The sequence below is a fragment of the Chanodichthys erythropterus genome, chromosome 19, assembly GCF_024489055.1.
Source record: "Chanodichthys erythropterus isolate Z2021 chromosome 19, ASM2448905v1, whole genome shotgun sequence".
Taxonomy (NCBI): domain Eukaryota; kingdom Metazoa; phylum Chordata; class Actinopteri; order Cypriniformes; family Xenocyprididae; genus Chanodichthys; species Chanodichthys erythropterus.
In genome coordinates, this window is record NC_090239.1 from 16,829,607 (window position 1) to 16,842,020 (window position 12,414).

The window sequence follows — 12,414 nt, forward strand, 5'->3', positions numbered from 1 at the left end:
AGAGAGTTTCTGAGATTATTAGTGTGTGAGATTGTCCTGTCACAGGAGCTTGGAGCATCAGCTCTTGAAGCTCTGCACTCTTAGGCCATGAGCAGCAGTTCATTTGCATTGAAAGGGCAACACATTTAAACAGCGCGTTTTTGCTCAACCCCAAAAAGTGGCAAGTTTAACATGTTATAAAAAATTCTCTGGGGGGTATTTTGAGCTAAAACTTCACATACACACTCTGGGGACATCAGAGACTTATTTTACATCTCTTAAAAAGGGGCATAATAGGTCCCCTTTAAAGTCAGTGTGTGACTGCATAAAGTTACTTACAATAGGTCCCTCACTACTGGCAAAAGGAAAAATGGCAATATAACAATATAATGCTGGTTTATAAATTAACTGTGTGAAGGCACGGAGCTGTATAATGTTTGTTGCATAATCCTAGCGTTGTTGTCTGCACTTTAAAGTTAATCAAAAACAAAAGATTGCACGCTATTTTTGACTAAATATCTTTTGTAACTTTAAGTGTAGCGGACCCCATCTGAATGATGTTTTTATTAAGTTTATTGCATCTGTTTTCACTCCAAACAAATCACCACAAAAGCTAAACATTATAGAGCACTAGAAGTGCGCATTAAACTCTCTCTCTCTCCATTGCATTACCATCAATGTACAGTGAATTACATAAAACACTTATTACAACTAACAGTAAATAAATACATACAGATATTATTGCCTTTTCGGCATAACTTTAAATCTGCAAAATAACTCTGAAGAACTGCATGTTCTCCTTGTCAGTCTGTAGACTAGAACACCCGTCAAAATAAGAGTCCTGCCTTAGTAAAGGATAGTGCAGATCTCATACATATTTAAACTTACAAAAAAAATAATCTTCTAGTTTGTTTTGCTTACATTTTAATAATTACAATAGTCTGTTGCAATAAAGGATTAATATGTATTTAATTTATACAGTGAAGAATATGCAGTGTTATTTTACATTTTGTTTACTTTTTCTGTCCATAACTTTTAAACCTACCTAAAAAGCACTGTTTATTTCATATTTATCTTTGTTCTGTTGTCTTTATGTAGGCCTGCTGAATGTTAAATGGATCAAATCGATGTTCATTAAAAAATATTTGATGATGCAGCAATAAACCTGCTAGTATATTTTAATGCAGGTGTTTTTGAACTTTGCTTATTTAAAACATGATCAAAATACTATCTATTTTGATGACAAAATTTCAAATAAGAGAGGAAGTGACAAATATCGGTATTGGACAATAATTGTTTGTTAAAATTGGTATCAGTATCGGCCCCCAAAAATCATATTGTGTATCCCTAGTAGTAAGGCAGGAATTTTTTTTTAAATCAGTGCTACCTGACTAGAGAAAAAAGGCTGTTGCCAAATAGGTAAGAAAAATTTAAACGTCCATAATGCACTGGGCATGTTGCTATTCAAGGCCACTCCCACCAATCTGCTATGTATACGCTTACCAGAGTCAAGTACTGCCTTGCTTTAGTAAGAAATACTTCTTGGCAAACTTTTAGGCCCTTTCCCAAATGTCACCTTAAACAACTCAGTCTTCCTATGAGTTCGCAATTTCGTGACACATGTATAACTCTGGCACAACCTGCATATTTTTAAATGCTCAAGACAGACGTCACTACCTGGACCTCACAGCAATTGACTGTCAGACGTGTTTTTTTTTTTTTTTTTAAATATTATTGATATTTGCATAATGTCGCGGACTGCCCAATCTTATGATGCTCTCAACATATTTTTTGTTTGTTTGTATTTTTTGTTTGTTTGTATTTCTGGTCTGCTGTAAATCCCCCAGTTCACACTGCATAGGAATATGTTGAAAATGCTCCCTCTGCTCCACTTGCTCCATGCCAATGGACATTCACTGTGTCAAGTGCAAATGAACCTTTCTTGACGTAATGCTGCTTTGACTGTCAGGTAAAAGTCTGCTTCGGAGCCCAAGTGCACATCGAGGGCGAGTATCAGCCGCAAAGGAGGCGCTTACGAGGCACCTTTCTGAAACCTAAATTGACCAATGGGACACCCTACGGTCTTGTGGACATAAAGGGATAGTTCACCCAAAAATGAAAATTGTTCCGACCATCCAACCACAACGGCTGAATGTTTACTCTGAAGGTGCACTTGTGGCCGGGATGCAAAAAACATTTCTTGCCAGGTTGCTCAGGGCAAGGAACCGGGTGAACACCACCACTACAGTCTAGCTCACTTCAAAATTAAGCATGGATATGCCGTTGTCAGAGGATGTCGGAAGTGGTTGGGCTATTTTTATACCGCCCGCTCCCATCCGAAGTACACCAGAGTTACCGACTGTTACCGTCTTTCATTTGGAAATTTAATCATGTGCTGCGAGAAATCTCATCGAGAGCCATGGGAATTGTAGACCTCGAGACTGAAGTAATGCTGCTTTGCAATCACAGAATTAAATTGTTTTTTGTAAAAAAAAAAAAAAAAAAAAAAAAAAAATATATATTTTTTTTTTTATCAAATAAACTAAACAAAATAAAATAAACAATTGTACACCTCACCATCTGTAAATCGACACACACCTTGCATATTGCAGACAGTATCACATCCAAGAACTGGGTCAGAAGGTTCACATCTTCACAGTTGGAAAAGGGCTACCTGAGAACAGTAGGTATGGTAAATTTCAGTTTATCAACTTGGCAAAACCAGTCATTAAATCACTTCCAAACTCACCATATTAAAGCTTTCCATTCAGTCAGGAAGTTCAAATCTCACACTTATCTACATGTCAGTTTATAGCACAGATGGAGACGTCTGCCCTACTGTTGAATGTGAGACGCTGAAAATGTATTTGTTGGAGTCCCCGCCGCTGGCAGTTACGGCTATACATTTTCCTACTTAACACCGAGCCACCATATTAATGTTTGTGAAGTCTCTTAAAGAGCAGCTGGTGTCTGATTCCGATTCTTTATAATCCGTATTCTGCATCCAAAATAAATTCCCAGAGTAATACAAGCCTTCTGCATTCAGTGTCTGGACTCTGCGTGCTCCAGAGTCAACAAATGCATATCTCTGTTCGCATATGCACACATACGCTTGAGTGAGCATGTGTATTTTTTATGTGTGCACACATGTGCGTTTGTCAGGGAAACTGAATGTGCTTGGGATGGAATGCAGACATATATTATGCAGTATATGTTTAATCCATAAAGTCACTGACGTATTACATTATACTCGCAATTAGAGCACTAATGCTTGGTTACAGACTCAAACAGGGGTAAGACCTCATCTAAGTAATAGTGGAGTATGTCTCATACAAGATCATATTCTGCCTTAACATGATGGGCACCTTTTTTTTTAAACATCCTTTATAGGGAAAGCATGGGCTCTGTTTGCCATTTTTGGATGATCTCACTGTTCACACAATACTGTAGCTGCCATAAATCTGAATTGGCGTATTTCAAGTGCCACACATGCAGTAAATTGGTGCCATTCCTTTTGCTTTATGAGTTGCGAAAATGGATATTAGAAATGAGGAATGCACCGCAAAGATTTTTGCTTTTCATTTCTGGAATATATATGCTGGTTTAAATGTTTGTTATTTAAGTTCTGACATGGACCTTTTACCCAGAACATTTACCAGTGTATCCACTGCACTCTGCTTGATGTAGTCAGAAAATAAAAATGTCTTCAAAAAGATGAGTTTAATAGGTGTGTGTTGCACCCGTCTTGTACGGTGGGGTTTGTGTAAACATCCCTCTCTGACAAGCATCTCAAAGTCAAGCCCATCTGTCTGCAGGCCTTTCCTGCTTGCTCTCAGAAGGTCTGCGATCAGTTTGAGCGTGAGGTGATGAGGTGCAGTTGGGCTGCCGGTGCTGTTCTGGGCCGCGCAGGCCTTGGACCATCAGGGGTTACTCGATCCTGCTGCTCTGGTCACTGTGAGACAAGCGGAAGAGAAGAGGTCAAAATCATTTCAACGTTATGGATGTTAGCAGTAGCCCAAAGCAGAAATACTACACTGTTAATGCATACCATTGCCATACAACTCAGTCTCTCAGTCCCATATGCCTGCATGATGTTTGTGTTGTTTTCCATCAAATGTGTTTTCCTTAATTCCTGTTCATTTTATATATATGAATGTGTATCTGTCTACACATCTATTTTAGGCTCTGTACCAAAACATAGTAAGCTGTCTAAATTGGGCTGCAAATTGGGTGTGCAGACGGCCGTGAACACTCCTGATGACGAAAATTACGTGACACGGACAGTGTGCGGAATGTATACTTTGGGCTTTATGCTGCTTACCATGAGGCCTTGGATGCGTCTGAAAACTTGGGTAGCTGACTTGCTGCCTTATCAAGCAATGACTTGTAAGGCAGCGTTTGTGCATGAAGGCACCTCATGAAACGGATTTCGGACAGACTTCTGAGGCAGCATAAGAGTTTAATGATCTACAGCAATATAGCACAAGCTTTGGTGAGAACTAAAATATTTCATTACTACAGTAGTAATTTCTCACTAGAAATGACATCAAAAGTAGAAAATGTTGGTCAAACATGTACATTTACACTCAAACTGGCCAGCAAACGCAACTTTCGGATGCCATCTTTATTTTTCTAGCTCAACTGTCACAGAATGGAAAGCACAGGATTGTGGGATATCAAAGGCAGCTAAGGATACGTCTATGCTGCCTTCAAAAATCGATCAGATGAAGGTATCTCAGGAAACAGGAAGTGAAGCTGACATTAAAATTCAGACATGCCTTGATGCCTTCCTACCTTGAAATGTGTCCTCCGAAGGCAGCATTTTCCAGTTTTTGGACGCAGCCCTTATTTTGGGGTTCCTTTGCAGAGAAAGCAATCCCAGATTGCACTGCAGTGAGCTCAGGGGGGAAAAAAACAAACACAATGGTGGACAAAGTGAGGCAAATGTTAATTTAAAATCTTAATTTATTGTTGTAAAATAATTTGAACTATTTATATGATGCATTGAGGAGTTCCTTTATATACACTATTGTAACTTTATACTTTTGGGGTTAGTAAGATTATTTATTTATAATTTTATAATTGTATTCAGGAAGGATTTATGTAATGTTATTATAAAACAGAAGAGTTATATTTTTGAGGGAAAAAATGCAGCCTGGGCAAGCATCAGAGATTTTTTTTTTTTTTTAATAAATATGAAAAAAAATCTTACCAACCCCCAACCTTTTAAAAGGTATATTAGTTGTTCCAAATCAGTCACACATGATGCCTAGCAAAATAGCTCCTTAGGTTTTGAAATTGAGCTTTTATCTCGGATGCTTTCTATACGCAACTCTCTCTCCCTGCGTTGTCATATTCCTTGAATTCCACATCAAGTTTCCTCTCCTCCGTATCTGTCAGCGTTCAGTGTAATTGTGTTTAAAGCTGTGTTTGTTTGGCTGCAGAATGCTCTTGGAGGACCCAGAGGCCAGACTGGCTGCCGTTTCTCTCACCTGCTTATGTTCTCCGCTCGTGTTTTGTCAAGGGCCTGTGGGTATTCAACGTCTGGTCCAAGAGGATTTAGACAGTGCTCCATTGTAGCATGTGATCTGAACCCTGACGGCAAAACATAGTGTTTATCGAAGCATTGCTTTGTTTATTCATGTTTTAATACTCATTACTAAAGTGTCAATTATGAGATGAGAAAAAACTGCATAATTTTATGATGACTAGTAGAAGGATAACCTGTATGTCATGTTTTTAGGGGGCGTTTACATAAGACACATTATTTTGTTGAGAAACGGACAGAATGTTACCATTTGCAAGGGTCTTTATGCATTTTTAAAAGCTGAGCTATTTAAAACTGACTTCTAGCAACCAGAGTTTTATTCCTTGCTTGAGGTCCTTTGCCAAGCTCCAATTTTTCTATGTGCAGCTAAAATTGATTCATTACATTCATCAGTCTGGCAGTTGTACCAGGTGTCTGAAAAGGACAAACTTGTATATTGCATTGTATGACACAACAGATGAGAAAGTATCACATCAAATTCACAGTAAGTATAAATAAATAAGTACATGATTGAAGGCTTCAAACAGATTACTGTATACAACTATATAAACAAGTCTACCTCACTAATCGACTCATCAACGAGCTTTACAGCTGTGACCAGTTCACATTGTTCTCTGTCCTACTATGCAAATTTAGAGTCCGAAAAATGAAGCGATTGTTTGTCGGTCTGCAAGGCCTCTGTGATGTAGTGGAATAATGGTGCACTAATGCTTGATGGTATTACTCTGATTCATTGCTCTCATTTCCTGCTCTCTCTTTTCTGTGGAACGTGAGCTATGATCAGTGTAAGAGCTCTGTAATGGATTTTAAATGTCTGCTCTCTGGCGCTCCTGTGTGGACAGGCAGGTATCTGGAGAACGGCCCGAGCTGTAAATAAAGGCATTGAATCTCACTCAGCCTCTGATGGAATCTAAACTGTACAGAGCAAAACCGCTCCGCCACGGCTCAGACGGCCTAAACAGATGTCGCTCCCTGGAATGCGCAGGGACCGGACAGTTACGTTCCATCCTTCACCGGATCCCACATTCCATTCCTCCTCCACTGAGTGTGTATGAGTCTGTGTGTGTCTGAGTGGATAAGAAATATTTATGTCTCTTTTCTTTGCCTGCAAGTATGTTTGCCGGTGCGCGAGAGATTCCGTTTCTACACCTCTGCTGTAGTAACAGACGGTGACCCTGCTTGGAGTTCAGTACATTTTGAGGGTTGCAAACGGAGTGACTCAGAAAGCACAGTTTGTTCGTCACGGGCCCTGACTACGGAACTTACACGGCCAAGCTTCACCACATCACAAGCGGCTCTGGAGAAGCAGATCCAGAGAAATGGTATCTTTGGCTCTCTCTGCTCTGGTCGATCCAGGCTCATAGCGTTCCCTTCCCTCTCCGCTTCACTATGACAACTAGCCTGGTGGCGGAGTCGTTTGTCTTCTCTTGATAAATATTTAGTCCCCTTGGTAGCGGGTGAATTTCTCATTCACTGCTGTGTGCTGTTACATAATATTTCACAGGACAAATTCCAGTCTAAACGTGCTGGTAGCTTCTGCATGGCTCTTAACCATGATGTTGTCCTGGTAACACAATTTCAGCAAGAATGAAATGGTTGAACAGATATTTCAACACACAGCTGTTAAAAACATGTTAGAAGACAGCGTTTTTTAAAATTCTACCACAAAGTCTACTTTTTAATTTGCATCTTAACCATCAAAATGGTTTTTTGTTTAAAATCTGTTTTACTTCCATCTGATTTGTATTTCAGAGAAACAAGATATCAGAAACAATGTTGGGTGGGGCTTGTTTTTATGCAATAGGAATATCTATTGATCGATTGATTGATTGATCAATCTGTCGTTCTGTCATTCTATCTATTGCTCTGTCATTCTGTCTATTCTTTCGTTCTATCTATTCTGTTGTTTATCTATCGTTCTTTTGTCTATCTATTGTTCTTTCATTCTGTCTGTCATTCTTTCGTTCTGGTTATTCTGTTGTTCTATCTATCGTTCTGTCATTCTATCTATTCTGTCCATTCTTTTGTTCTATCTATCGTTCTGTCAATCTATCGTTCTGTCCTTCTATCTATTCTGTCCATTCTGTCGTTCTATCTATTCTGCCATTTTGTCCATTTTTGTTCTGTGGTTCTATTGTTCTGTCGTTCTATCTATCGTTCTGTTGCTCTATCTATTCTTTCTATCATTCTGTCGTTCTATCATACTGCATGTATTTTAGATTACTTCATCTTTAAAAACATGAAAAAAGATGAGAATAAGACAATTTAATTACAAATTTCCAAATTTTCATGCAGTACATTATAATGTTATGCTGCCTAAGTTTATTTGTAGCATTCAAACGGATTTTAGTTTTTGGTGTTTTATTTTTAATTTATTTAGGTAAAATGATTTATTACAGATTTATTAGTTTTTGGCCAGTACATTATAATTTTAATTATTGGTGTTCTAGTATTGGTCAGAATCTGCCATTGCGTCCTTAATTTGACTATTGGTAAACATTATCGAATAGCCATGTGACTTAAGTGATATGAAAGGATAGTAATTTCAAAGAAAAAGCAATTTGTCCAAATTTGTTTAAAGATTACTTTAAAAATTACATTGGTTGTTTTCCAAAGATAAATAGTTCTCAATAAGTCCAGGATCATTAGGAAAGTAAACGGGGTCAGTTTAGATTCCACATTGACTTTAAGTGATCGCTCTGTTTCCTGTTTCTCTTCCTCTGCCTATTAGATCCATGAGAAGTTACAGTGTTATGAAGACCGTGCACCGACTCCAGTACTGGACAGCGCCGGCTCACTGGCTCAAAACGTGAGTGAACCACATGCACACACTTCCTGTTAAAAACCAAAACACTTTTATGCTCATAAACTTTACACACTTCTGCATGGCTAAACGTGCACACACATGCTCAATGTGTGCCTGTGAAAACACATACACAGACGTCTCTCAGCATGTCTAGCTTAAGACTGACTCCAGGAGGAACTTGTCATTAAAGGAAAGAGAAAAGATGGATGGATGTCTGGGGCAGAGAACACAAGTAGATGGGCTGCAGATGAGAGTGCGAGATGAGGCGTGGAGTATTGTGTGTGTGTGTGTGTGTGTCTGTATAAGACATTAGTCATCAGTATTATAAAACACTCAACATTTAAACTCTCAACGGCTTGCATAATGTAAACTGACTACTATATCAACATGGCCACATAGACACACACACACACACAAACCTATGTCAACTTGGAGGAGTTTACTCTGGATATGATCTCAGAGAGGAAAGATAGAAGGAAAGAACACAAAGGCAATTTAGAGAAGAGCACCTCAGGTCAGCACTGATGTTAAGATGGCCAAAAATACTTTGAATATCCAGACTATTCAGAAGTGCATTTTTGCATTAAAAGATGACACATCTTTTCAAACAAAGTGTTGTTTTGTGCACTAATCATCAGTTTCTCTACTGATCCAAGAAGAGCTAATCAGTCCGTTTCCTGCTCGCTCAGTGGGCGGCGGCAACAAGCCCTCTCGTGTTTCCATAAATCTTGACTTCCGTTACGGAACTTTCTCAACCTGTAGCTCAGATCCGCACCCCACAGATTTACACTTTCCTTTGGTGTCCCTAAAGGTCCCACACAAGGATAACCCGATATCTGCATGTGTGTGCGGATGCGGTCCATCAAAGGGTCGAACAGCCAAAGCAACCAAATTACTCGGAGCCCCCTCCTGTGTTTTTTCAGACGTATCGTTTTCATCCGTTACTGTGAGGAATATACGGCATGCTGCTGTTTTGAACGCTGTAGTGGGTTTGCCGCCGCCACTCATTCGAGTGTTAAGTTTCGCTAATGGAGCTTTAATTTATAGTGTAGCATAAAATGCCATTTTAACCTCCGCCTGGCCTGAGATGCTGTCTAGCACTGACACAGCAGGCAAGCTCCTCTCATGCGCGCACACGTTTCCACAAAAAGATTTAGCAGAGATGAAATGCGCACATTCTTCTGACCGGCAGTATATCCTATGAAGTTAAGCAGCAGGTGTGCAGTTCTTATTGTGGCCACAGGTTGGCAGTAAAGAGAGTTGCTTCCACAAGCAGTTCTCAGTCTGAAACAAAACAATTGCCAGATTACAGTCCTCATTGTGTCCCGGGTGTCTTCCATTAGACTGTGGAAAAATGGAGCGATCCAGAGCCTGCTGGATGATACTCCACTCTACTCATACCTCTCAGATGCAGAAGTCTGTTCTGGAGACGTCAGTCAGACAAATGCATAACAACTATGTCAGATTACACCAGAGCAGCAAAACGATATCCCTGATTGATTAATAGAAACCGCTTGTAGAGTTATTTTAGATGATCATTCTATTGCCAGGCATAATACAGATGTCACAAACCAGATGTACTGTGATTTTTGCTGTCTGAAACTAAATTTGCAGATCCTAAATGATTTCTTTTGATTTAAGACAAAAGGTCAGTGTGACATTCTCACTGATTTGCAATGAATATTAGTCAGCAATTTATTTTTTGGGCCACATTATTAAAGATCAAGGAGCTGTTTTGAAAGAGATGAAGTTTCTAGGTTGATTAACCACTAGGGGTGTGACGAGATTGAGTTCACGAGAACAAGACAAGATTTTTACACAGTATTTTTAAGAAATCCTCAATGATAAAATACATGACTAGAAAAATAGTCTGCAGGTGCATTTGAAATAACTAATCATCTTGTAATGATTGTCATTTCAGTTCTACTTTCTGAGTACGAATTATAATATGCAGTAAAAGACGACAGCACTGTAAAAGGTTTTGCCACAAACTGACTGGCTTCTCTCCTGTATGATTTCATATGAGAACTCCTTTTTTCTACAAATTGATCATAGAAATAAAAACAGTATAAATAAAAATGAACAGTTTTCTCTTAGTCTTATTAAATGCAAACAATAAGTGCAACCACAATCAAAGTACTCTTTCAAAATTCAAAGTGCAAATAGTGAGCAATTTTTTTCTTCAACCATGATAGAGTTAAGAAATCATTACTGCTACACAGCCTATAGCCTAAAGGCCCCGTTATACTTCAAACAAAATCAAAGAATGAAATAATGTGACATTTCAAACAAAATCAGGACAAAAAGTTTTTGTTTTCTTATGGGGAGATTGAAATGACTTGCCAAAGCGAACTCCCAGGAAAAGTTTGCAACTGCAAAACCCCTTTGTACTACCACTTGGTCCGTGACAATAACGTAATAGGAGGCAGAGGCACTGACACTGTTTTTCATGTTTGATACTGTAAAGCTGCTTGTTTTTAAGCAGTCGATTGAATAAAATGGCATATAAATAAATGATGTGACTTTACTGGAGTTCTAATTTGCAGAGCTCGTGCTAACACACCCACATGCTTTTCTTATGTTTTCTATAAGAAATGCTGTTTTTGTTGCGTTTGTTTTGTTACTGAGAGGAAAGCGCACAGCACATATTTACATATTCATCTAACATCACTCTCAGTAGTGTGGGTGGCGTCAGATGTTCGATAACATCGAACAACAGTATATCTCTGCTCACGTATTTCGAACTTCGTTTTACCCCTAAACGAAGAACGAAAAACAACTTTGCCATATGTATATCAGGGCCTTAAGTGTACTCTGTGAATATAGAGTGGCGGTGCTGCGCGCACATTCTACAAGGTAAGACATTGTCAGATGCTTGGGCTCTGTTGTGTAACGAATCCTCCGCCATGGTCTTGTCAGTCATCTCGTGACTTAAGCTGCGCATACACTTAACAATTGTAATGCCGAGTATGAATGTAAATTGATACTTATGACTGATCGCGCTCAAGCGAGTCCAGTCAGAGCCAGTTGCGTTCAGTCTGCGATTACAGTCGGTGTTCAAATTCCATGTGTGAGTATATAAATCCGCTCCAGTCGAAAGAAACAATGGGTATGTGTGTTCAGTTCAGTCTCAGAATGTTTCAGCTAATCGTTAGGTGTGTCCCCGGCTTTACTCTTGTCATGTGATCAGTGAACTCTGATTCCTATTGCACTATGTAGGAGTCTGCAGATCATGTTGGATGAGCTGGATGTGATTAAAGCGACCATTATCCAACTGAATTAAATGGTTTTTATTTGTATAAAAAGCAAAATGACAGTGATGGAATATGCCACCGCTACATTTACGCTTCATAATGTAGCAGTGGAATATTCTATCCTGATTTGACCCTCTCTGTTATGGCAATTTTACGAGAAATCGATCTATAAATAAATAAACTAAATTGCAAAGTAATTACTTAATTGATATTTTAATGGGCAATAAAAGTAGTAATTATAAAAATAATTTATAAATGGAAATATTAAAAAAAAGTTGCAAAATCAACATGAAACATTCAAGTACCTCATTTAAAAATGTTAATTAATAAAGAAACAGCAGAATTTCAAATTATATTTGAAAAAGCTGTTTAAAAAGAGAAACAAGTAATTGAATTGGTAGATCGCCTACCTGGTGATCAGTTAACGTTAAATGCGGCATCTTTGCAACCCATCACCATGGTGAGGCTGGTGCATATAACTATCGAAAGATAGTCAGAATTTGTGTGTATTTTATCTCCGTTTTAAGCATTGAAATACTGTTCTCTAAACCCTGTGTGATGCTAAAATAATGGTGTCAGGTGTTAACGTCACGCACCAGCAAATTATTTTGCTCATCTATATAGCACTTAATGCAACCTAATGCGGTTGAGGAATCTATGACAAGTCGGATCATTCAGTTGGTATTCGGCAAAAAAAAACAAAAAACAAAGGAGGAAAATTGTTTACAGTTTCACATTAAACTACCATTTTATAGATCATACAAAAGAATGTTTAATCTATCAGTAACTAAATGATTTCTTTTGAAAGCCAGTTGCCCTTTTGGACA

General features: G+C 38.5%; 1 protein-coding gene across 6 annotated transcripts in view; it reads left to right on the plus strand.

The window, feature by feature from the left end:
• mpp7a (MAGUK p55 scaffold protein 7a) overlaps positions 1–12,414 on the plus strand; it is a 142,714-nt gene that overhangs the window by 60,654 nt on the left and 69,646 nt on the right. For all 6 annotated transcript variants that reach the window (XM_067368618.1, XM_067368617.1, XM_067368616.1 and 3 more), the window contains one exon: positions 8,259–8,336. In XM_067368618.1, coding sequence (XP_067224719.1) covers positions 8,259–8,336 — 78 coding nt within the window. The remainder of the gene's footprint in view (positions 1–8,258; positions 8,337–12,414) is intronic.